The sequence below is a fragment of the Aotus nancymaae genome, unplaced genomic scaffold, assembly GCF_030222135.1.
Source record: "Aotus nancymaae isolate 86718 unplaced genomic scaffold, 86718_ANA_hifiasm-v0.15.2.pri h1tg000036l, whole genome shotgun sequence".
Lineage (NCBI taxonomy): Eukaryota > Metazoa > Chordata > Mammalia > Primates > Aotidae > Aotus > Aotus nancymaae.
In genome coordinates, this window is record NW_026988450.1 from 20,005,001 (window position 1) to 20,030,878 (window position 25,878).

The 25,878-nt window shown below is 41.5% G+C and overlaps 1 protein-coding gene across 1 annotated transcript in view; it reads left to right on the top strand.

Annotated features, from left to right (window-relative positions):
* Positions 1–25,878, top strand: part of SULF1 (sulfatase 1) — a 193,549-nt gene that overhangs the window by 149,366 nt on the left and 18,305 nt on the right. Inside the window, 8 exon segments of the mRNA XM_012463652.3 lie at positions 6,953–7,169; positions 9,850–10,102; positions 11,464–11,560; positions 12,025–12,119; positions 12,418–12,483; positions 13,687–13,859; positions 21,319–21,461; positions 21,552–21,675. Coding sequence (XP_012319075.2) covers positions 6,953–7,169; positions 9,850–10,102; positions 11,464–11,560; positions 12,025–12,119; positions 12,418–12,483; positions 13,687–13,859; positions 21,319–21,461; positions 21,552–21,675 — 1,168 coding nt within the window.

The window sequence follows — 25,878 nt, forward strand, 5'->3', positions numbered from 1 at the left end:
TTTATCCAATGTGGAATACAGAAGAAGAACAAAGAGACTCTACAATTTGCTCAAAGCCATAGAGTTAGCAGCCAAAGAAAACTAAAACTAAGGTCTTTGAATCCCAACCCAATACTCATCTTCATTAAAAATGGCTACCTCTTATCAAGTATACATTAGATCACATTCTTTAAGTAATAAACCGTGTGTGTGTGTGTGTGTGTGTGTGTGTGTAATAATAGCAGCTGCTTTTGTTGAGTGCCTGCCACGTGCTGAGTTCTTCCTGTATGTTATCTGTAATGCTTATGACCCTGAAAAGGCTAATGTGGCATAGCTTACTCATTCAGGACCACACAGACTTGTAATAGAGCTGGTGTTCAAATTCAGGCTTTTCAAACTTTCAAGTCCAGACTTTTTCCTTTAAGCCACACCAGTGAGTACAAAGCACCATTCCAAGTCCAAACAGAATATAGGTAATATTCACTACTATGAAATCCCATTTCAGTAAATGACTTGTGAAGCACTCTGGGTTGTTGTGAGGATTAAATGAATAAATTCGTAAAGAGCACTCTAGACCAGTACCTGCTACCAAGCAAGAGTTTAATAAATGATCATAATCATGGTAGTCAAGATGGTGATGGATAAAATTATTTGAAATGCATTTGACATATTTCTCTTTAGATATGAGTCCACCAAACTAGCTGCACACTATTTGTATCCTCATACCAAAATTGCCAGCCTTCTCTTCTTCATCAGGTGTTATTTATATAAAAGCAGATATAATCAATCAAAAACACTAACACATAATTACCTGAGTGATTCTGTGCTGAGCTAACATCTGGGAATGACTCGGGAATATGAGACATGGCCCTTGCCCTTAATTCCAACTTCCAGTGTAGTTGGAAAGGCTAAAAGAAAATTATAACAACTGAAGAAATTATTTAAATAGTTTTATCAAGCACCTCGCCCATAGTTGGTGTGCAGACGCATTTTTGGAATTACTGTGTGCTAAATTATTGGCACAGACTGATAAATCAGACAGACAGAAGGAGAACTGAGATAATTGTAGTTGCAGAAAAGAGGAAAAGAATTTGCAGAAGGAATGAGCCATCAGCGAAGATGGAGAGAATCGGATTTGGCAATTAAATGATTTACTGATAAACTTCAAGAGCGTAGACAAAAGTGAGACCATGTGACAGCTATGTTTCCGCAAGGGCACTTATTCAACAAAGCCCATTTCTGAGGCTGACTCCACACATCCCATTAGCAGGTGCCTCACCTGAGCTCAGGCTTTCATCTGATTCCTGAAAGTCTCCCGCCATGCGAATACCATCTCTTCTCATTATTTTGACTATTTAAGTGGCTTGCTGCATGAGTTTCAGAGCAATTCTTTTAAAAATTCTTTTTCTGCCTCCCTCTATAAACTCTCAAAGTAAGATCGCCACTTTAGTTGCAGCTATTTCAAGGTTTTATTGTGCAGTCATAAAAATTGTCATGATATCGAGTTCTAAAATGGCTGTGGCAATGTGTGGTAATTACATTTCATTAAAATTCCTAGTGTGCTTGCCAGTAAGAAGATTTTCAAAGGCTCTAGTTAATTACTTTATCTAACAGGGTCTCTTGACTTTTTCAAAGGGTCCATGGTAGAAAAATAATTGACATTTTTGTTTGTGGCTCTTGCTTTATCCAAGCATGTATGTAGATATATGTATATATGTAGTACATATAGATAATATATGTATGTACGCATGTGTGTAGATATATGTGCATATATGTATGTATATTTGATTTCATATGATACATCATCAGATGTCTGACAGTGCCAGACATCCAATGTGGTTAAATTCAACTCTTCAGGAAGGAAACATCTTTTCCCTTCATCTCTATCCCATAGGAAATCAACAAGGAATTTGGCTAATGGGAAATTCAACTGGGATTCCAAATAGCCTAAGTCACTAAAACTTCTGCCTACACCTTTGTGTTCTACGGGAATGTACTTGTACCCTCAGTTCCTGCAGGCCAAAAACAAACAAAATAGGCAGAATTCTTTGAATGCATTGTGATTATAAAACCACAGGTTTTCACTATAGTCATGGGCTTTAAAAATTAGTATTTGCATTAAAGTTGATATAAACTGGATCCCTGAAAACACTTTAGGCCATTATTTTTCAAGAATAATTTTTTTTTTTTTTGAGATTGAGTCTTGCTCTGTCACCCAGGCTGGAGTGCAGTGGCTCAATCTTGGCTCACTGCCCCCTCTGCCTCCCAGGTTCAAGCCGTTCTCCTGCCTCAGCCTCCCGAGTAGCTGGGACTACAGGCACGCGCCACCACGCCCAGCTAATTTTTGTTTGTTTGTTTGTTTGTTTGTTTGTTTGTTTTTGAGACAGAGTCTTGCTCTGTCACCCAGCCTGGAGTGCAGTGGTTTGATCTCTGCTCACAGCTACCTCCACCTCCCAGGTTCAAGTAACTCTCCTCCTTCAGCCTCCCAAGTAGCTGGGACTACAGGCATGCGCCACCACACCCAGCTAATGTTTGTATTTTTAGTAGAGACGGAGTTTCACCATGTTGTCCAGGCTAATCTCAAACTCCCGTCCTCAGGCGATCCACCCGCCTCGGCCTCTCGAAGTGCTGGAATTACAGGCTTGAACTACTGTGCCCGACCTTTTTGTTTGTTTGTTTGTTTGTTTGTTTCTTAAAGATGGGGTTTTGCTCTATTGGCCAGGCTGGTCTTGAACTCTTGACCTCAGACGATTTGCCTACCTTGGCCTCCCAAAGTGCTGAGATTGCAGGCATGAGCCATGGCACCCAGCCTCAAGAACAAAATTAGCCACATTTTCCTGTCTGAGAGAGCAGCTCTTATGCTTCCACTTAGCTGTGGATTGTGAATTCAGTAGCCAATTGTTTTGCTTCTAGGCGTTAAGCAGTCAACTCTTCATTTTTAAATGCTAGAGGCAGAGATCATCCAGGTAGATGGATAAACCTTAAACCATTTCAATTTAAGACAGATATAGATAAAGACAGACACTCAAATGCCACTAATTCCCAAACTTTGTGAAGTTACAAAAAATTATTTATTTTGGCAACACTTTCCCCAGCAAGAATTCTACATGTCATATAATTATGTCTTAATGGAGTTGTCTGTTAGTTTCTGAGCCCAGTCTGGAGTGCAGCAGCATGATCTCAGCTCACTGCAGCCCTGACCTCCTGGGCTCAAGTGATCCTTCCACCTCAGCCTCCCTCCCAGTAGCTGGGAGGCATGTGCTAACATGCTGAGCAATTTTTTTTTTTTTTTTTTTTTTTTTTTTGAGGGGAGAGACAGGGTTTCACCATGTTGCCCAGGCTGTTCTCCAACTCCTGGGCTCAAGCAATCCATGTGCCTTGGCCTCCTGAAGTATTGGGATTACAGGCGTGAGCCACCACACCCAGTTCTAAGAACTTTTTTGATCATTTCACGGCACATCTTCAAGCTAATTGGACAGCTATAAATGCTGTAATTGGGTCTGTGAGTGCCACAAACCCAGGCCTGGAAACCACTGATCTCCACATTAAATGGCAGAACCATGGAACAGGCCGCATGCAGTTTTCAGCTAAGTCAAAATTCTGTCACTTATCAACTAACTGTGGAGAGAGCACAAGGATAACTGGCTTCACTTAAATAAAACACAGTCCTGCAAGCAGAGGTGCACTGGTAGTATTCATTCATTCAACTGGAGTCATTCTCTGACCTGCTTACATCAGTGCATTTCTAGACACAGCTTCCTTTGCATACACCACTCCCACCAATTACATGCATCCGTCTCAAGGTCCCACCATGACCATGGGTCATGGTCCCACCAAGACCCATGCATCTGAGCTACTTAGACTTAAATATATCCCTCCTGCCTTCCCCCATGGAATCCAGCTGCAAAACTGTCCAGTAAGCAGTTGCTAATGTAAAGCAGTGGCCTGAACTCCAACTGCATATTAGAATCACCTGGGGAGCTTCTGAAAGTCCCATGTCCAGCCAAGTCTGAGAACCATTCATCTGACCTAACTCCCTGTGTTTAATTAAGTTGACTGCACATTTTTTAAGTTAAATCATCTCTAACTTAGTCCTTAGTCTGTTCTTTTTTGTGTTGCCTTTTTGTGGTTGTGTAAGTAAAATCCGCCCTCTGTATCAATGGGTTCTTCATACATGGGTCCAACCAACTGCAGATTGAAAGAATTGAAAAGGAAAAGATGATTTCATCTGTCTTGAACCTGCATAAACTTTTTTCCTGTCATTATTCCCTAAACACTACAGAATAACTACAATCTACATAGCATTTGCATTGTACTAGGTATTACAGGTAATGTAGAGATAAAGTATACAAGAGTATGTATGTAGTTATATGGAAATACTACATTTTATATTAGGGACTTGAGCATTCATGGATTTGGATATTTGTAGGGCATCCTGGACCCAATTCCCAGTGGATCCTGAGGGATGACTTGTTTGCTGCCTGTCTGTCCCCTGAGCTCCTGCTTCTCTGGGTGAAGATGTTAAACATTCAATACATTCTAGCCAATCCACAAAAAAAAGTTTGTAACCTGACATAGCTTGAAATAACCAAATTCAGTAGTACCAAGAGTATAGGGGGCTAAAGCAAAATCAAGAAGAAGCCCTGATCGCTAGGATTTGGGGATTATATGGTAGAATCGAAAAATAGTAGTATTTTAATATTACTAATATAATCTATTAATAGTAGATTATATAGTAGAATCCAGCAGCTCTGGTAATTCGACATGTATTGAAGACATACAACTCCCTTAACAGAAAACAAACCATGACTCTGCATGTTGCTTCATCATGAATAGCTGCATGTCATTTTGTACATGAGTGTCAGTTGTCTGTAAAACCATCTGAGATCCTTGGCCAAACTTTACCTTGCAGTAAGACACTTTGCAATCAAGATGTCACCTCAATTTGGTACTGATACAACAGGGGGGTATGAAATCCATTCAAATGATGCATGAAAGAACATCTTTCATTTTATAATTATTTCTTTATTCAAATATATTTGGAAATATATGTGGCACAAAAAAGAACATGTTTTACAGTGCAGATAGTATTGTGCTGTCCATAATTTAGAAATGTGCCCTTTTAAAGAAGAGTTTCTCACTCTTTAACTAGATACAGACAAAAAAATAAAGAATAAAGAGAAGTTTCAGTAGATGATAGTACACAGCTGATAGACCTATATGGAAAGGAAAAAAAGACAAAAGTTTGATGACATCATATGTTAACTCTGTGACAACTGTGGCCAACTTAAAATCAAATATTCTTCCAGCCTTCCAAATTAATTTTGTGGGGAGAAGGGGGCAAATAAAACATAAAAGAAATTATTCAGTCTTTAAGTAAGATGTGGAGGATCCCAGGAAATGACCCCCAAAGTGAAGAGTTATTATTTCAGCCAGGTTGAGATTCAGTAAGTGCGAGGACATTTAGTCCTGAGGCAGTGTCATATTTACTCAGACGTAAGCCTGCAGCCTCTGTGGCAGGCATGTTAGAAGGCTCATACGCTAGCTCCCCATATATTTCGGTTGGGAAGGTGAACTCTGCCTCACATAGGAGCATGCCCACTCTCTGTTGAGTGTGCAATTGAAATTGGAGTTCCCTGATCCCCTTCGCAGGACGTGCAACAGGGGCGTGGCATGCCTGTTAGGTCACCACCACTGCTCAAACTCCTGACAAGACGGGGAGTACGCAGACGGGCAGGTACAGGAGCCAGGGCGAGTGCTTCCAGCTCCAGCCCTGTGGTAGTGTATAAGGGTGGGTGCCTGCGGCCCCAGCATTACAATGCTCTTTTAGCCTTGCCATCCTCAGACTTGTTAACCAGCTCAATGGACCCTCTGCCTTTTCACAAGGGCAGAGGGCCGATATGACAGGTTTCTGTGTCCCAAGCTCTTGCCTAGCATCCCAGAAGAATCAGGTCACACACGGGCTTGAAGGATGAGTGCAGGGTTTTACTGAGCAGCGGAGATGGCTCTCAGTGGGATGGATGGGAAGGGGAGCCAGAAGCAGGGATGGAGTGGGAAGATGATCTTCCCCTGGAGTTTGGCCACTGGACCGCCAAACTCCTCTCTGACCACTCCTAGCCAAGCTCATCTCAGGTGGTCAAAGGTTCATCCTCTCCTGTGTTTCTCTGCCACCTTGTTCCACCATTTGTCTGGTTTCCTCACCTCCTCATCTGCTTCTGGAGCCTGGGGTTCAGGGTTTATATGGATACAGGGTAGGAGGCATAGTGGGCCAAAAACAACTTTTGGGGCACCAAAACAGGAATGCCTGTCCCCATTTAGGGCTGTAGGTCCCCGGGCTTGAGGGTGGGGCCTCTGCCAGGAAACCACCTTGTACCCAGCATTTCCCTGTCCCCTGTCCACATCACAATGTTCTTAGAAGGGTAAGAAAAGACACAAAAGAAAGCCTGACAAGTTTGCTAATGTCTGGCGTATATGAGAGTTGGCTCGCCCCATCATGGGCCCCAATTAAACTCATCTCTGTCTTCCTCATGTGCCACTCTTCCCTGGCTCACATTAGAAATTCAGGAGCAGAGAACAAAGCAGCCAAGTTTGTTTTTCCAGAGCAAGAGGGGTCTGGTGAAAGCAGTCCTGACAGCTGCACTGTGTGTCTCAGTGAACTAAGGGCTTTTACATGTTTCATTCAAGACTGTTTAGTCTGCATGCTGAGGATTCATATATCAGTCTTTGACTCTAGTGTCATTGAGGTAGTTTGACTTCCAATGATTTCGTTGTCATCTGTATTTGCCTACAGTGAAAGAAATAACTGAGAGTCGAGTTATTGCAGGGTCACTTAAGAGCTTGCTTGCCTTTCTTCATTCCCTCTCCTTAACGATATTGCCAGTGCTTCCGAAAAGGAAAAAAACTAAGGCGGCAGCTCTTAATAAATAACACCTGGATCAGAATCGGTAAACTGCTTTCACGTTGGCTTTTGCAGAAGTGGCAATGCATTGAGGATACGTCCGGCAAGCTTCGAATTCACAAGTGTAAGGGACCCAGTGACCTGCTCTCAGTCCGGCAGAGCACGCGGAACCTCTATGCTCGCGGCTTCCATGACAAAGACAAAGAGTGCAGTTGTGGGGAGTCCGGTTACCGTGCCAGCAGGAGCCAGAGAAAGAGTCAACGGCAATTCTTGAGAAACCAGGGGACTCCAAGTAAGCCACGCTTTTGTGACCATCTCCATGGTGGCCTAGGCCTGTGGGAATAAAGGACAGAGAGACGAAAGGGCTGCTCCTTCTACATTTTAGATACTATCAATGCACCGTTTTCGGGCTAAAAGCAAATCGTTGCTCTATTTAAAATAAGAAAGCTAAGATTAATGTGACATCTTGCTTTGTAGACATTTCACTTAAGCATAGAATGAAAATATAGTTAGTAAAAGCAGCAGATGCAAAACATATGCACACATAAAAGAGTTTATAAAATGGTTATTCCAAAAGGCAAAGGATATGGTTTAAGTCCGTTTTATTTTACCATAATGCCAGTGTCCTGATTTGTCTGCCTTAAGTTGCTTTTAAAAAAATAGTAAATACAAGGTTTCAGTGTGTATGCGTTTAATTTTAAGAGGAAAATCATTCACACTTTTTTAAGGCATATATTTTAATCTCTGTTTTAGGACAATATATATATTTTTTAATTCTGTCAAATTATTGGATCTTGTTGACTGACAGAGTCAAACTAGTCGAATTCAGTATAAAAAGCACTTCCTAGCATTTTCTTGATAAAAACTCTCTCAGGCAGCTATGAGAAACCTATGATTATATAAATGTGAAAACCCACAGGCTGACACCTTCCACCAAAGAATGAATCTAGTACCACCTAGTGGAGTAATATGAAAAATGACTCAATTTATGGTGATTTATTTCTATACTGGTTTGGAAAGAAACAATTTAAGTAAATTAAATTCTATGTCAAAGATTTGGAACTCAAGTCAGACACTAGAACAATGGAAGCCCTTCAAACTGGCATTTTTATTGTGAATTCCACAATGGGCTTTAGGGTCATTTGTTCTGATATTTCATCCAAAAGTGTTAAGTATTTTCCATGTGTATATGCGCATTTGTCTCAATGTCAACAATTTTTAACAAATTCTTAAAGGAATCTATAAGCCAAAATGCTAAGAATCTTTGATTTGGCAGATTTTTTTTTTCTTCCCTGAGAGAAAAATTCCAGGTCTAATAACTCACACAAAGATATCAAATTTCTGAAAATCAGTAAGGCTGGGTGCGGTGGCTCATGCCTGTAATCCCAGCACTTTGGGAGGCAGAGGTGAGTGGATCATTTGAGGTCAGTAGTTTGAGACCAGCCTGACCAACCTGGTGAAACCCTGTCTCTACTAAAATTACGAAAAAATTAGCCGGACATGGTAGGGCACGCCTGTAATCCCAGCTACTCCTCGGGAACCTGAGGCAGGAGAATTGCTTGAACCCGGGATGAGGAGGTGGCAGTGAGTCGAGATCGCACCACTGCCCTCCAGCCTGGATGACAGCGTGAAACGCTATCAAATAAAACATCATTAAGTGACAAGGACCCCTGGCACACTCCTTTTGCAGAAGCTGATTAGCAACATTCAGCTTAGAAGTAGGAGTGCCCTCTTCTCTTCCAGAAAGTTAGACCTTGTTTCCCAGGCACTGAACATAAAGCACATTGATTTTTCAGGATTAGGCACAAACAGAAGTCTAAGGCCGCTCTTTCAAACGGTATGAAATCTTGTGTATTTGAGAGCAGGAGACGATTTTCACCCTTTCTACAAGGATAGAACCCGTAAGCACTCTTAGTGATCCCCTTACTATCACTGAGGTTGCTCCATGATCTAGACACTGTGGATTCTGCTGAGAGCTGTCTCAGAGCGTGACAATTCTGATTCCACAGCCAATATGTCCCCCTTCTTTCTATGTTAGCAGCAAGCTAGAGAGATAAGGCCAGATGAATATGCCTCTGCAGAGCCTAAAAGCATCCACTGTTCGAACATTGAAGTTTTTATCTGGTACACATGAGCTCTTGAAAAGGTTCCATAGTCACCAGAAAGCATGCTGGACTCTCCCCATCCCTGCCTGCCCGACCCCTGCCTTACCCCTCCTCTGCCAGGTATAAAAGTGAGTTGGCTGATGAAAGCATTAGCAAAATGTAATTTTCTTAGAGCAATCCTCTACTATTTGTACAAATAGAAGGTGTCTAAAGCATTTGCCTTTTTGAAAAAGCAGCCCAATGTAGTGGTAAGGTTTCATAGTCTGAGAGGTTATAGTCCTAGCTCCATAACCTTGCAAAATGTATGTGACATATAAAACTTCAGTTTTCTCATCCATAAAATAAAGATGATAATGCCAAATTCATGAACCTGTATTGATAATCTGACATTTTTGTATATAAGGGTTTTTATAATAATATCTGTCTTTCAAGACTCTGGATTAGAGATAAATATGAAGTATATAAGCTCAATAAAGGATAGTCATTATTAATAATACCATAATTGGGAATATGATTTTATCCAAAGAAATAACCTGAACAGTTCACGTTGAAAACTCAATGTAGAAATTCACAGCCTGCCATGAGTAAAAAGGATCCTAGAGATCTCCTGGACCAACCCCCTCATTTGGTGGATAATGGGCTGGAAGCCCAGAGAAGTAAGTCATCCATCACACTACCATGCAATGACACAGCCAGGACAAGAACCCAACCTCTGCTGCCGTGAATTGCAGGCACCACGATGGTGCTCAGCAATGCAGCACGGACTGCCTTCCCCTCTCCAGGATCCTTTCCAGACCAGGTGATCACTTTCTTCCCTCCTAAACTACGTCAGGACGTCCATAGTAACATATCTTCCCTTACTTCTAGAGTACAAGCCCAGATTTGTCCATACTCGGCAGACACGTTCCTTGTCCGTCGAATTTGAAGGCGAAATATATGACATAAATCTGGAAGAAGAAGAATTGCAAGTGTTGCAACCGAGAAACATTGCTAAGCGTCATGATGAAGGCCACAAGGGGCCAAGAGGTCTCCAGGCTTCCAGTGGTGGCAATAGGGGCGGGATGCTGGCAGATGGCAGCAACGCCATGGGCCTACCTACCACAGTCCGAGTGACACACAAGTAAGAAGGCTTTATTTGTTCACTAGGGTTGAGTGCAGAGTTACTGCCTCAACACACCATATTATCACCATTTTGCACACGGCAAAAAAGTAGTATCAAATGGCAATACAGTGCCTGAGGGCCGGCCTACATAGCAACTGGGGGTTAAAGAAACAGTGAGTCCATGCAATCATAGGCTTGGATGAGTGCTTTGGGTTTGATTTCCCATTAAGACTGATCAGCTAGGAATCCAGCAAGAGTAATTCATATTAAGGCTGATCAGCTAGGAATGCAGCCAGAGTAATTCCATCACATCTTGACTTAGCAGGCATGGAGTTCATGCCCTAAGCAGTTACCTTTGCAGGCGTCTAGAAAACAGATGGAAACAGTTTCAGAGGCTGGAAGTTCTTCCATGTTGCACAATCACTGTCACTTAGAGTAGCTGTATAGTCACGGCCTCAGAAATGAAACACAGCCCAAAGGAGGACAGTGAGTCCCAGAGATGCCTCCAGAAAGATGATGTAGGTTATGAATGGATGTAAGATGTGCAAACATCTAGCCCGTCCTGGATCACAGTGAGGGCTTTGGAAGTCATGGAGACAGGGAAGGGAGATGATTCCCTTGTAGCTTACTGATTTCCTCATAGTTTAATGAACTCACTTTGTTCTTTGGCTCCTTCTAAAATCTACTTACTCTCTTGATTTTTAAGAAATGTTTTCTTTCTGAATTTATTAGCAAGATCTTTGTGTTCTCCCTAATTCTATCACTTTGGGAAGATGGGGCGCTGTGAGCTCTGCTGGGATTTTTATCTCTAAGACAGTTTCCTGGTGCCTGAGGTTGGTACAGTGACATACTGAGGGATTTAGACCAGAACTCATTTCTCTTACATTATGGATTAACCCCACATCCCATCTACTGTCTATCCCTGGGGCTGCTTCTTTACTTCAAAACCAAGTAAGGTATTTAAGGCACTCTCTTTTTAACCAAATTAGTGGAATGAAGACTCTTCTTCTGAATCTGCTTTTCTTCAAACAAGCCATTTGTATTACGACGTGAAAAGTCCCTTTGATTCTTTGTCTATTTGATCTTGAGTTTTTTGGTGGTATCCTCTTCATGGGGGTGTTTGTGTTGAGAACTGCCTTGAAAAGTGATCTCAGGGATGATCTCAGTCACAGAGCTGTGACACCATCCACCCCTGTGACATTTTGTCCTCACCGGTGGCTAGAACATGTTCCCATCGATGCTGGTCTTAGATCAGCTCAACGCTTACTGCATGTATCAACATTAAGAGTTTTGAGGATTAAAAGTTCTCTTTGCCATCATTTGTGTTTCCTACTCTTAGAATATAAACCTATTTCGCGTGGTTTTGGTTTGTTTTGCAGGTGCTTTATTCTTCCCAACGACACAATCCATTGTGAGAGAGAGCTGTACCAATCGGCCAGAGCGTGGAAGGACCACAAGGCATACATTGACAAAGAGGTTAGCCCGGGCTGTGTGACTGTCAGATACATTCCACACTCAAACGCACCTGCCAGCCCTGCTGTGCCTGGTGGGACATACCATGGATACACATCATTTTCTTTATAATTACATGAAAAATTTAAAAAAAAAACAAGTTGTCTGTCTTTCTCCAGTGATTTAGTGATAGTCTTTCTGAAAACAATATACAGTGTGAGAAGAGACTGGGGACGGACTTAATGGCCTTTTGAAATCTCTGTGAGAAAATGATTCACTTTTAAAAGAGGAATCCACTAATGTTCATCTATACCATGTGCGTTGGAATATAGAGGTAGACATATTCTATGCCCAGTTTGTTTCCATGTTAAGCATCATCTCAAATGAATAGCTATTATTACAGAACAGAGAAAACAAGGCGAAAGAAAGGTACTTTGTAAAGAAAATCCTGATCTTAACACGTAATTGCCCGAAAACATGTTTTCCAGATTGAAGCTCTGCAAGATAAAATTAAGAATTTAAGAGAAGTGAGAGGACACCTGAAGAGAAGGAAGCCTGAGGAATGCAGCTGCAATAAACAGAGGTGAGCTTGTTTCCTTCCGTGCTCCACTTTCCAAAATCACGTTACACAAGCTAGAGGATCAGCACTGGCCTCGTGCTCCTCTTTTCCCTATAGAATGTATTGTCATAGAGTACGATAATCTAAGCTATTTAAGTCAAATTAAATATGCTTAAACTTAAGCAGAAAGTGAAAAGTCCCATTCAGCTAAAATACTTACAACCTAACTGCCTTCCTTCTATTTTGCTTTCTTTCTATAAAATGAACACTTTGATCAAATGCAAGGTTATGTAGACTCACTTTTTAATCTTCTCACCTGCAGCTATTACAATAAAGAGAAAGGTGTAAAAAAGCAAGAGAAATTAAAGAGCCACCTTCACCCATTCAAGTGAGTAACTCTTTTTTTTCCACATTTGCTGGGAGTCAGTGACTGTCCACTTGGCACTTTAGAGAGGCTGGAGGGACCCCTGTGTTCCCTGCAGTGCCGCTTCAGAAGACGTAGATCCGTCTAGAAGGGCACCTAGCTCATGAAGTTGAAAGCAAAGCCCTACCTCACCAAGGGACCGTGGCAATGCTCTCAGCATCCTTTGTCCGGAATCAGGCTGAACTCCACCGTCATTCCCCGTGTGCTCCCTACCTCCCAGATGGGAGCAGTAACCAGATTTGACTCCATGCACTGCTTTCTGTGGAGAACGCTTGAGGGTTAGAGATTCTCTGTATGTGATCGGTGTGTTCTATAGAGCAGCCTGGAATAGTGATGAATTCCGAGAGTGAGAAGCAATATACACTTTTTAAAATAATAGCAAAATTTGCATGTGAAGGAGATTTAGTATTTGAACCTCAACAAAGTTTAAACCTTTTATATTAAAAAAAAATATTAGCAAATAAAGGCTTTCCAAACTTATTTAGTAGAATTTGTCAAAGAATTTTTTAAACCTTTTAATCCAAGCCATCTGGTGCCTCTAACCTTTGACTCGATAGCTGATTGGTACCCAACTGCCAAAAAAAAAAAACGCCATTTGTCCAAAGAGTGTGGCTAACAGGATCCTCTCATTCACATTGACATTTCTTTCCATCGATGTTTCCATGCACTGAATGCATTTGCCTTCGGTATTCTTTTTTTTTTTTTTTTAATTTTTTTGACGGAGTCTTGCTCTGTTGCCCAGGCTTTAGCGCAGTCGTGCAGTCTTGATTCACTACAACCTCTGCCTCCCGAGTTCGAGCGATTCTTGTGCCTCTACCTCCCGAGTAGCTGGGACTACAAGTGTGTGCCACCACATTCAGCTAATTTTTGTATTTTTAGTAGAGACAATGTTTCATCATGTTGGTCAGGCTGATCTTGAACTCCTGACCTCAAGTGATCCGCCTGCCTCAGCCTCCCAAGGTGCTGGGATTATAGGCGCAAGCCACCACGCCCAGCGTGCCCTCACTATTCCTGATTCTATTTTAAGTCCCTCTATACAAAGTGAAGATCGTCTATTATCATCTCTTATTGAGCATCTAAATATTTGTGTAAGACTCACAGCAATAAGCCTATTTTTAATTGAGAAAGTGCCTTCGGAACACAAAAAAATTCCTTCTCTTGGAACAGGGAGGCTGCTCAGGAAGTAGATAGTAAACTGCAACTTTTCAAGGAGAATCGGAGGAGGAAGAAGGAGAGGAAGGAGAAGAGACGGCAGAGGAAGGGAGAAGAGTGCAGCCTGCCTGGCCTCACCTGCTTCACGCACGACAACAACCACTGGCAGACAGCCCCGTTCTGGAACCGTAAGTTGCTTGTTCTAAATGCCACTTCCTGCCGCCACTCAGAGACAGCGACTCATAACCTAGATCAGAAATTCAGCAGCATAAAACCGGGAATCTACAAAGACTCACGAGAAAGGCGTCATATTCTATTCTATACTGGCAACTCGAATCATTTTGCCAAGCATTACTGTTTTCTTTAAATTTTTTCTGGTATTTTGTTTGGTAATGCCAAGCTTCTCCCTGGGTTTTTCCTCCTGATTATGTTGTTTCATATAATACGCAGCATCTGGCATAGTGTTTGCCAGTGGGACTGTTCTGTAGCTGAATAACGCAATGGATGAACATCCTGTAAATGGATGAACAATTTTGCCCCAGATAGATTTTGTTCCTTTCTTTCAAGTATATACTGTAAGTGTAATAAAAGGAAGTAAAAGAATGATAAAAGCCTCTTAAATGCAAGGCCCATATTCTACTTATTCTCAGTCCACCTCAGTAACAGCACTAGATTTGTAGAATAATACTCTACAAAATTACCTGGTTCTACAATGAATTGCTTAGGATAGGGAATAATAACATTTGTGCACTTTTTAAATTAGCATTTATATTTTCTCTAGTGGCCTGTGCACATTATTCACAGAGGCCACACAGAAGTCATACCCTGCATTCTAATAGTACATCCTCTGATGGAAGCTTACCAGCCTATAGAGCACATGAAACACAGAACCTTCTAACTGAGAAACTCACTAGAGACCACCCGGACCACTATTTCTCAAACTGGGATTTGGTGACTCCAAAGAATTGATAGGCCGTTCTTGCGGGGGATCTAGGGCCTGTCCAGGAGACTTTATGTTTTCCCCTTCCTCTTGATTTCAGAGTCCATGTTTGCATTCCTGTTTACAATCACATCGAGGCTGAGTAAACTCTTAAAGTCACAGCATTTTACTTTTAATATAGTTTCTGAAATTGCGGTATGGGAATCCCTGAGGGTTATTCAAATCGCTGGGGACACATCATTTAGAAAACACTTCATTTTCTGTGTTCATAATATATTTTAGTGGGGTGCAGGTAGAAAAAAAGCAATGAAAGTAAATGAAATAAATAATTATGAGTTGTAGCAATGCTGTGAAGAAAACAGTGATCAACGTTTTTAGATGGGGCCCTTTTAGAGAGGGTGGGGAAGATGGGCTATTGAGGTGAAATTTAGGCTGAAACCCAAAGGATGGAGAGAAGCGATCCCCGTGGAAAGGAGCATGTTCCAGGCAGAGGGAACGGCACCAGCAGAGGTCCTGAGGAAGTCATGCCTTTGGTGTATCCAGGCCTGGAAGCTTCTTGAAAGCTGCAGCGTTGCAAAACATGAGGCTATAGTCGCTCATGGCATAAAGAGGCCCTTCATACCTCTATCTGCTTTTCACCATCTGAGTTGAGGCCATCCTGCTCAAGCCACCACCATTTCTTACCTCAGCCACTGTCAGACCCCCTCTGTGGTCTTCCAGGCTCCCTCTGGTCCTCACAGTCCATCCTGCTCAGAGGAGCTAGGGCAATCTTTTTTTTTTTTTTTTTTGAAACAGAGTTTTGCTCTTGTTACCCAGGCTGGAGTGCAATGGCGCGATCTCGGCTCACCGCAACCTCCGCCTCCTGGGTTCAGGCAATTCTCCTGCCTCAGCCTCCTGAGTAGCTGGGATTACTGGCACGGGCCACCATGCCCAGCTAATTTTTTGTATTTTTTTTTTAGTAGAGACGGAGTTTCACCATGTTAACCAAGATAGTCTCGATCTCTTGACCTCGTGATCCACCCGCCTCGGCCTCCCAAAGTGCTGGGATTACAGGCGGGGCAATCTTCTAATGACACCTGCTTTTCTTAAGCTAAAGAACAGAATCACCTGACCCCAGAAGGCTGAGGCTGCGGTGAGCTGTGATCGTGCCATCACGCTCCAGCCTGGGCAATAATAGAGTGAGACCCTGTCTCAAAAATAAAGTAAAATATAGAAAAATCCTTAATATATCCAACAAAACCCCACATGCTCCATCCAATCCTGGGCTGGGACCATTGCCTCCTGCTCTTGCCTTCTTCAGCCACTCAGCTTCTCTTTATTCCTCAAGCATCTCAAGCTCCCTCCCGCCATCGGGCCTTTGTACTTGCTCCCCGTTCCTGGAAGCCTCTTACCCGCAGCCCCAAGCCCAGCAAACACTACTCACCCTTCAGACCTCAGTTGCAATGTCACTGCTCATGGACACCCTCCCTGTGCCTCAGACTAGGGTCCGCCCCTTTGATACGCTGTGTGAGCAAACTCTGTTTCTCCCCCATGAGGCGTATCGCATTTGTAATCATAGGTCTTTTTCACTTTTGTTTTTGCTTAACTGTTGTCCTCTCCACTAGACTGTAAGTTTCTCAAGATAAGAGACCATGTCTGTGTGATACTGTATTCCTGACCCAAAGGAATTGCTTAGTCAATACTAGGTGAATAAATAAACCAACAAGCAAGGCACCCTGTCCAGATCAAATCAATTCATGTCAATTTAACAAAGCTCTGCGTGCCGGCCACTGGGTGTCACTGTGCCAGTGAGAGAGGAATGTGCCTGCCATCACTCTGCTCTTGTACACAGGAGCGAATAGGAACTGATCCCATTCGATACCAGATTTGATGCCCCTTCTAATTCACAATGTATTCTTGGTGCCCTGATATTCTAGGACAGTGGCTTTCAGAATTTTTTTCCAACAAGCTACAGTAAAAAATGCACTTTATATCAGGATCCTATACACATATGTGCACATACACAAGTCTATGTGTGTATCTGTGTATATATGTAATATAAATAATAAGTAAAAATTTCAAAAAGTAATACTATGTATGCTATGCTTTAATATTTTTATCCATTCTATTGCATATTTTAACGATATTATTGATATACTCCTGGTATTTGCTATGTCAACTTAAGCCCTTGGCATAGTAATACTCAATAACATGAAAAAAGAAGAAGAAAACAAAAGTCAAATCCACCCAGGTACAAGATCCTCCAATGCAATAGTCTCTAAACATTTTTTTACTATGTACCCATATCAAAATAGACACACCATCTATGCTTAATTACACTACTATACAAATATGCCTATGTATTATGAAAATATACAAAATGAAAAGGCCAGACACAGAGACTCATGCCTATAATCCCAGCACTTTGGGAGGCGGAGGTCAGAGGATCAGTTGAGCCCAGGAGTTTAAGACCAATCTGGCAACAAGGTGAAATCCTGTCTCTACAAAAACCACAAAAATTAGCTGGGCGTGGTGGTGCCCCCCAATAGTCCCAGCTACTTGGGAGGCTGACGTGGGAGGATTGCTTGAGCATGGGAAGTGAAGGCTGCAGTAAGCCATGATTGTACCACTGTACTCCAGCCTGGGTGAGAGAATGAGAACCCATCTCAGAAGAAGAAGAGAGGAGAGGGGAAGGGAGGGGAGGGGAGGAGAGGGGAGGGGAGGAGAGGGAAGGGGAGGGGAGAGGAGAGGAGAGACAGGAGAGGAAAGGAGAGACAGGAGAGACAGGAGAGGAGAGGAGAGGAAAATACACAAAATAGAAATTTAAAGTTTGAGATAAAGGTTAAAAAAAAGAGTTTTAAAAAATAGTTTTCATATCCATTGGAGGTCCCAAAACAATTTGTTCTCACTTATTAAAGAATGCTTATGAAAAACAAATTTCAGTGTCCCACTTTACAATGCAGTGAGACATTCAGTTTATGTTTGATGTGTGTTCTTAATTGCTTTCGTATGAAAGATGACTCAGAAAGATGTGGTTGTTCCATAGATATGCTTCACAGGCATGCTGAGTCAATCAGGACATTCATTTTTTTAATGTCACCATTAACTAAGCAGTCATCTCTATTGAAATTACACTTTTAAATTCCTGTCCTCCCTGAGATTGATCAATTATTCTTGTAAATACAAAGGTATTGTATTTGTATATTTCATGAAACAAGTTTAAACCCCATTTAAACTGTTAATTTGGAAGATTTCTACACAGATTAGAAAATTCAGGTTCCATGGTTTTTAATATATGTAGATGTGAGATAAATGTTCACATACAAATAATATGTTATAAATAACATATTTAGAGATCTTTTAATGAAAAATCATATAATGATGAAAGCATTTTCAATCATCCGTGTTTAAGATATTATCTTTTTTTTTTGCCTGTATTTGATCTAATCTGGTTCACTCAATTCAATTTGGGGTTTTTTCCCCACAGCTACTCCTTCAGATCATTTCCTGTCAGCTTTAGGTCTTTCTTTGAAATAGGCATATGTAGTTTGTTATCTGATTTATTTATATCAAATCTCAAGTATTAAGGCTTTTTAATGTTTTAATGTTATTCTTTAGATGTTTTTTATTAGGTGACATTTCTAGAATTGTTGTCATAAGTTATAAATATGGTAACATTTTATTTAAAAGGTGCACATCTATTGCAAAGACTGGTTGCCTTAAACAAAAGATCAGAAAGGATATGAAAAGTTTAAGAGTATAAAAGTTGGCTGGGCATGGTGGCTCACACCTGTAATCCCAACACTTTGGGAGGCCGAGAAAGGTGGATCTTTGAACCCAGGAGTTCAAGACAAGCCTGGGCAACATGGTGAAACCCCATCTCTACAAAAAAATACAAAAATTAGACAGGCATGCCTGTAGGCCCAGCTACTTGGGAGGCTGAGTTGGGAGGATCACTTGAGCCCAGGAGGCAGAGGCTACAGATCACGCCACTGCACTCCAGCCTGGGTGACAGAGTGAGACCCTGTCTCAAAAAAAACAAAAAAGAGAGAGAGAGAATGCAAAAATTTTAAGTTGGCGAACATAATGTGTAAAAATATTTAAATTAGCTAATCAACTAAAAAAAATCATGCCTGGAGGGAGAGAGGAGTAAATAGGCAGAACACAGGATTTTTATTTTTATTTATTTATTTTTTTAATTGCATTTTAGGTTTTGGGGTACATGTGAAGAACATGCAAGATTGTTGCATAGGTGCACACGTGGCAGTGTGATTTGCTGCCTTCTTCCCCTTCACCTATATGTGGCGTTTCTCCCCATGCTATCTCTCCCCAACGCCCCACCCCCTGCTGTCCCTCCCCTATTTCCTCCCAACAGACCCCAGTGTGTAGTGCTCCTCTCCCTGTGTCCATGTAGAACACAGGATTTTTAGAGCAGTGAAACTACTCTATGTGATACAACAGTGGCAGATACATGTCATCATGGATTGTCCAAACTCCTAGTGCACAAGGAATGCTCATTACATGTACCTAATCTTTTTAGGTTGGTGCAAAAGTAACTGCAGTTTCAAACCATGAATTTTAAATCATTATAACTGGGCTCAAACATATCTTTATCAATCAAAATAGGAACCATTACAATGAACATATTTTTGCCACTAGAAGTAAGTGTGTGTATTCGTAAAAATTCATGCTTCAGGATTCCATGAACTCCTGGAAAGCATCTTCTGCCTTCTGCTGGTTGTGGAACCGTTTTCCCTGCAAAAAGTTGTCAAGATGCTTAAAGAAGTGGTGTTCGGTTGGCGAGAGGTCAGGTGAATGTGGCGAATGAGGCAAAACTTCATAGCCCAATTTGTTCAATTTTTGAAACATTGGTTGTGTAACGTTCAGTTAGGTGTTGTCCTGGAGAATAATTGGGCCCTTTCTGCTGACCAATCTCAGCTGCAGACATTGCAGTTTTTGGTAAATCTCATCGATTTGCTGAACATACTTCTCTGAGGTACTGGTTTGGCCGGGACTCAGAAGGCTGTAGTGGATCAGACGGGCAGCAGGCCACCTCTTTCTGGTGTAAGTTTGACTTTAGGAAGTGCTTTGGAGTTGCTTCTTGGTCCACCCGCTGAGTTCATCATCGCTGGTTGTTGTATAAAATCCACGTTTCATCGCACATCACAATCCAATTGAGAAATGGTTAGTTGTTGTTGCATAGAATAAGAGAAGACGACACTTCAAAATGACGATTTTCCCCTCCTCAGCTCATAAGGCACCCACTTATGGAACTTTTTTTACCTTTCTAATTTGCTCCAAATCCCCAAACACCACAGAAGGGTCTACGTTGAGTTCTTCCGCAACTTCTCATGGAGTTGTAAGAGGATCAGCTTCGATGATTGCTCTCAGTTGGTCTTTGTCAACTTCCCGTGTCGGCCACAACGCTCCTCATCTTCAAAGCTTTCATCTTCTTTGCAAAACTTCTTGAACCACCACTCCACTGTACGTTCGTTAGCAGTTCCTGGGCCAAATGCTTTGTTAATGTTGCGAGTTGTCTCCGCTGCCTTATGACCCATTTTGAAATTGAATAGGAAAATCACTCGAATTTACCTTTTGTCTAACACCATTCTGTAGTCTAAAATAAACAGCAGGTAATATGTTATTATCAAAAAAAGCAAGAAATGCCCATTAAAATGATGATCAACATAACCACATTTATTTAAGAATGTATTCCAATATCAAACGGCAAATTTCAACAAGGCAGAAACCACAATTAGATTTGCACCAACCTAATAGTTGTTTTAAATTTTTTTTTGCTGGACCAGGCACAATGGCGCATGCCTGTGGTCCCAGCTACTTGGGAAGCTGAGGATCACTTAAGCCCAAGAGTTCGAGTCCCGACTGGGCAACATAGAGGGACCCCCATCTTTTTAAAAAATATTTGTTAGGCAGCACATTTCTGAAATTCCAGAAAGGTCAGCAAATTTGGAACATTTGCCCTTTTGTAAGTAGAAGAGTGGGTAAGCTTATTATAAATGGGACATCTCTTCACCATACCTTCTACAAGTTAACCAGGGAGCTATGTAGTTATAAAAGATATTTGTGGTCACAGTCTAGCTCAGGCTAGAGTGTGGCAGAGACCATCTCAAATCCCCAAGCTGGGCTCAAGGCTTTTCTAAACCTTTCCTTGTTGCAAAATCCCATCTTTTCATGCTCCATTGGTGACATGTAGCCATCTGCCATAGAGAACGAGAGAGGGTACTATTTGCATATCTTTATTAAATAACCATTTTTCCTTTTTAAAAAGAGAATGATCCCTGGTAGTCTAGTGGCTAGCATTTGGCAAAAAATGATAGATAGATAGATAGATAGATAGATAGATAGATAGATAGATAGACAGACAGACAGACAGATATTCTGATATTTTTATTCTCATACTTCACTCACTCACCCCTCTTTGGAAACCACTGCACAACACAGCTAAGGGGAGGTTAAACTAATGTACGTGAAACTTCACCTTAGACTTCAGCCTATAAGAGATCACTGTCTTTCCCATTTTCACCTAGTTGCACAGAAAACTTACATAGAGGGGCGTAAAGGTATTATTCTTAACATCAAACCATAGTATTTATAAGAAAGAAATTGTGAACTTTAAAGTGTAAAGATAAGGGAACGTTGGAATGGCAAGCCTGCCTACGGTTTTTCACCCTTTTTGTTTTGTTGTGTTTTTCTTTTTTACCCAACAGTGGGATCTTTCTGCGCTTGCACGAGTTCTAACAACAACACCTACTGGTGTTTGCGTACCGTTAATGAGACGCATAATTTTCTTTTCTGTGAGTTTGCTACTGGCTTTTTGGAGTATTTTGATATGAATACAGATCCTTATCAGGTAAGACAATATGCGTTCCTTTTATGAAGGTTGTTGAAAATAGGAAAACCAGACATAAGCTTAAAGAGATTGTCCTGTCTCCATTCACAGCTCACAAATACAGTGCACACAGTAGAACGAGGCATTTTGAATCAGCTACATGTACAATTAATGGAGCTCAGAAGCTGTCAAGGGTATAAGCAGTGCAACCCAAGACCTAAGAATCTTGATGTTGGTAAGGAAAAAAAAATACTATTTTTTCTATATTACCTGGAAAATTCTTTGTGTTACAGAGCTTTCTGCCTTGGAAACATTTAAATGCATAGAAACATAAATACTTAGAGATACTAAGTTAAGTATCCTCTAACTTCAAGATACTTAGAGGAGACACTTTCCAGGCAATTCTAAATAAAATTTGATCTCTACATTTAGCTCTGGGTGTAATAATGAAAAACTTAATCCACCAAAAGCTTTGGTGAGCATTTCCTCCCAATAGCTCCCACAGGTCTATTCTATTAGTAAACCTTGATTCCTGATAGAAGCATCTGTTGGAAGATGAGATAAAAGCGCTGGGGATTTGTTTGTTATTGCTGTCAACATCAGAAGATATACTCTAAGTAAACCAAGATAGTCTCTTTTTTTAAGAGAACTTTGATGGAAAGACACAATACTCTATTTCTGCTGTCCCAGTTTGGAGTTCTCCCAGTTGAATCCCTGCCCATGACACAGTGAATTACACTTCTTTTGCTAGTATTTCCAATCTGAAACTAGAGATATTGGAGCAGCTCATTAACTTGGGATCTAAAAATATAAGAGGGTCTGAATGGAATCAGCCAGATGTTCCCTTCCAGCTCTGCGTGTTAAACTAGCTTATTTCTCCTTCGGTTCATGGAGATGCAGTTCTTTTCAGTGGCAGCCCCAGATCTTTCCTGGTTAATGAAAATACTCATTTCCTCCTCAAGATTTCTGCAGAAATGTAAATACCAGCTGTCCATACAAGGAAGGAGAAAGAACTAAAGCTGGCAAGGGCATGGACCTTGGCACAGCATGCCAACTCCAAAAGGGTGAAGGGCTGAATTCACAGGCATTTGGGTGCAGTTTGCAGGAGCTTTTTGTGATGCTGCTGGGTTTTCTCTGTGGGTTTGGTGCAGAGCCAGCATCATCAGCAGTAAAAGTGGGCAGCTTTCTGGGTCATATGTCTTGAAGGAGGCAGGGATTCCCATCCCAGAATGATCAACGTCACCACCTGTTGTCTTCACCACTGTAGGGTCACAAAGGCTTTTGAGTTCTGGGAGTTCCATAAGAAAATACAAATCCTCAGTTCTCAATCAACACCTCTCAGTTAACACTTAGTGGAATCCGTTGTCAGTCAAGAGCAGACTGGACTTGCAAAATAGGTCTTTTGGTCACTGACCCCACTCAGCTCAAATCTTTTCAAATATCCTGCTTATCTGTTGATCTTTTCCTTAAATCTTACCAAAAAAAAAGAAAAAAATCTTACAGAAAGAAAAGAACGAAGAAAAAAAGAAACAGCCTGCAAAGACTTGGAATCTTAACCAACAATTAGAGGCACTAGAAATATTATACCCAGATATTTCTCCCCAAAAGAACATAGGACTTTTATTGGTGGTGACATACCAACTCTACTTAGTGAAATCTGATCAAGTCCCTTAATGGTAAAATGACACACCAAGTGGAGCTAGTTATGCTGTTATGCTTCAAGCCGTCCTCTCCACCTTCCAGACTATTCCTATGGGAGATGATTTTTGGCTCATTTTTTTCAAATGTTTTGTCTAAAAATAACCAAAGTTTAACATTTTCTGAGAATTACATGGACTTCTGGAAGTACCTTTCCCACTGCTTTTAAGTGGACTCTCCTTCCTTTAACACCCACCCATTTTTTTCATATGAACTCTTATTTTTTTTTATCTTAAACCTTTTCATTTATAGCTTTCAATTCTCATTTTGAACCTGATAGGAAATCTCTGTTGGGCTTCAGCACTGTCCGTACTTAACACCATGTGTTTCTTCCTAGGATTTAGATGTTGTGCATGGAAAACTATATAGTGAATGGTTTTATAAGTTCTAACGCTAACAGAAATTACTCTTGTATTTTCCTATATCAGGAAATAAAGATGGAGGAAGCTATGACCTACACAGGTATTCACACTTTTTTATTCTCCTCGGCAGCTTCTTCCCCAATAATTGCATGATCCAGTCATTTCAACTAATTTCTGTTTCTTACCGTGTTGCTCAGAGCACAGCTGGGGGTGCATGCTTGTTCTAACAGCATTCTCCACCATGTTTTGTCATTGATCACAGATCTGTCATTTTGCTTTCAAATCAGCTCACTGCCCCATCAAGACGTCCCAGAGCATTTACTCACTCCAATGCTTGTTTGCTTGTTGGATGATGCTTTAAAGCATGGAATGATGTGAAGGAAAAAACAGAATGGCCTTTGGGAGCCCCGGGAGAGGGTGGGAGATTTATCTTCTTTGTGGTACTTAAACATAGATTTGGTGGGGGAGCTTCATGGAAATGGGTTAGAGAGTTTTATTAAATACAGCATCAAAGGCACAAAAAGGACTAATGAGAATTTTAAGAGCACTCTAAAGCTGAAGTTGGAGGAAACAAGGAATTTCCTTGTTGATGGTCAGTCATTAACTTTGGTGGTGAAAAGCAGCAGCCATAAGATTCTGAAAGCTCCGAGCAGTGGTGAATAAAGAGAAGGTGCTGGGAGTTGGGGACAGAGTATCGGGAGTCGAGACACTCATAAATGGCCACACATAGTGGCTCACGCCTATAATCCTAGCACTATGGGAGGCCAAGTGGGAGGATTGCTTGAGTCCAAGAGTTCAAGACTAGCAGAGCAACGAAGTGAGACAAAAAAAATTTTTCTTAATTACCCAGGTGTAGTGATGCACACCTGTAGTCCCAGCTACTCAGCTGCTCGAGAAGCTGAGGCAGGAGGATCGCTTGAGCCCAGGAGGTTGAGGCCGCAGTGAGCTGTGATAGAGCCAATGACCTCCAGCCTGAAAGACAGAGCGAGACCCTGTCTCTAAAATTAAATAAATAAAGACACTCAATAGTTTCAACATAGCACCAAGACAACACACCAACATTCCGTAAACAACCCTCTGCCCCATCATTTTATCCCCCTCTAATCCTCATCCATCCCTCACTGTGCTCTGGAAGGGGACGCGCACTCCTGGTGGCCATGTCACTTGTTCAGCTGGCAAAATTAACTATTGCTAATTTTCTACTCTGAGCACAGACCTCAGGCAGGTATGCCACTTAAGGCAGCTGGGTACTGTCCTTACCACCTCTGCTGAGGCAAAACTGAGGCACGGATGTTAACAGTACCCTAGTTAATGAATCCACTTGGGGGAAAAATGTCCATCAAAGATGTGTGGACTTAACTGGTGCCATCTATATTAATATCTTCTCTATCTGTGTTAATATTTTCTTCATCTGTATTAATGTTTAAAATTAATATACCAAAGAATATTGCTGTTCCCATGCACCCTGTTCGGCCCCTCCAGCTTCCAGAGCTATAGTCTCAGATGCCTCCTTATAGAGAGCAGGTCATTAGTCTAACAAGAAGCCAAATGATAACAGGAAAGGTGATGGGGAAGATGAAAACAAAGGAAGCTGGACTTTTGGGGATATGTTATAGCCATTATGTGTGTCTTCTTTTTTCTATTTTCTCTTGTTCTTCATCTTAACTGTCCTCAACCTGCCCCACATCAACCCCATGTCATTCCCAGCAAACATAAGACAGAGCAGAAGAACCCACCCTTGAGCTGGTCTCCTTGGGGTATGGGCTGATGAGGTGATATCCCACACAGCAGGATGATCTTGCCTGCCCCATCAGTCACATTAAGACATTTCCAAAGTGCACTATTATAAATGGGCTGACCTCTAAATATTAACTTTACAGTTATTTTATGGGGCACTCAATTTATAGCTAAGGGATTTTCAGTCTAGTGTCATAGAAGAGATAAAAGGGTATTCACAGATTATTTAAGACATAAGGCTGATCAGGGATGAGTCAGAGAGTCATTCTCCATGAAGTCACCCCTGGCCAACTTTGAAAGGAAGAATGTCTAACTGCACTTTGGGGGTAAATGACAAGCATCTGGGACCCTCTCCGTCCCTGATCCCTGCCACCACCACTCAATGGCCGGATAATTGTTTCTGGGATCATTTTCACATAATCTTGGCAACTTTAGTTGTTGAAAGCATGTGTGCAGGAGCAACATGGTGTTACCTGTTGCTTTTTTTCCTTCTAAGTTCCTTACCAGAGAGCAGATGTAGGGATACTTTATTCAAAATAACTGGCATTTTCAGACTTTGCCATTTCATAATCCATAAGACAAGCCATCTTTCAGTGGATATCCACATGGCAGGCAGGAAATCTCAATGTGGGTTACTCAGA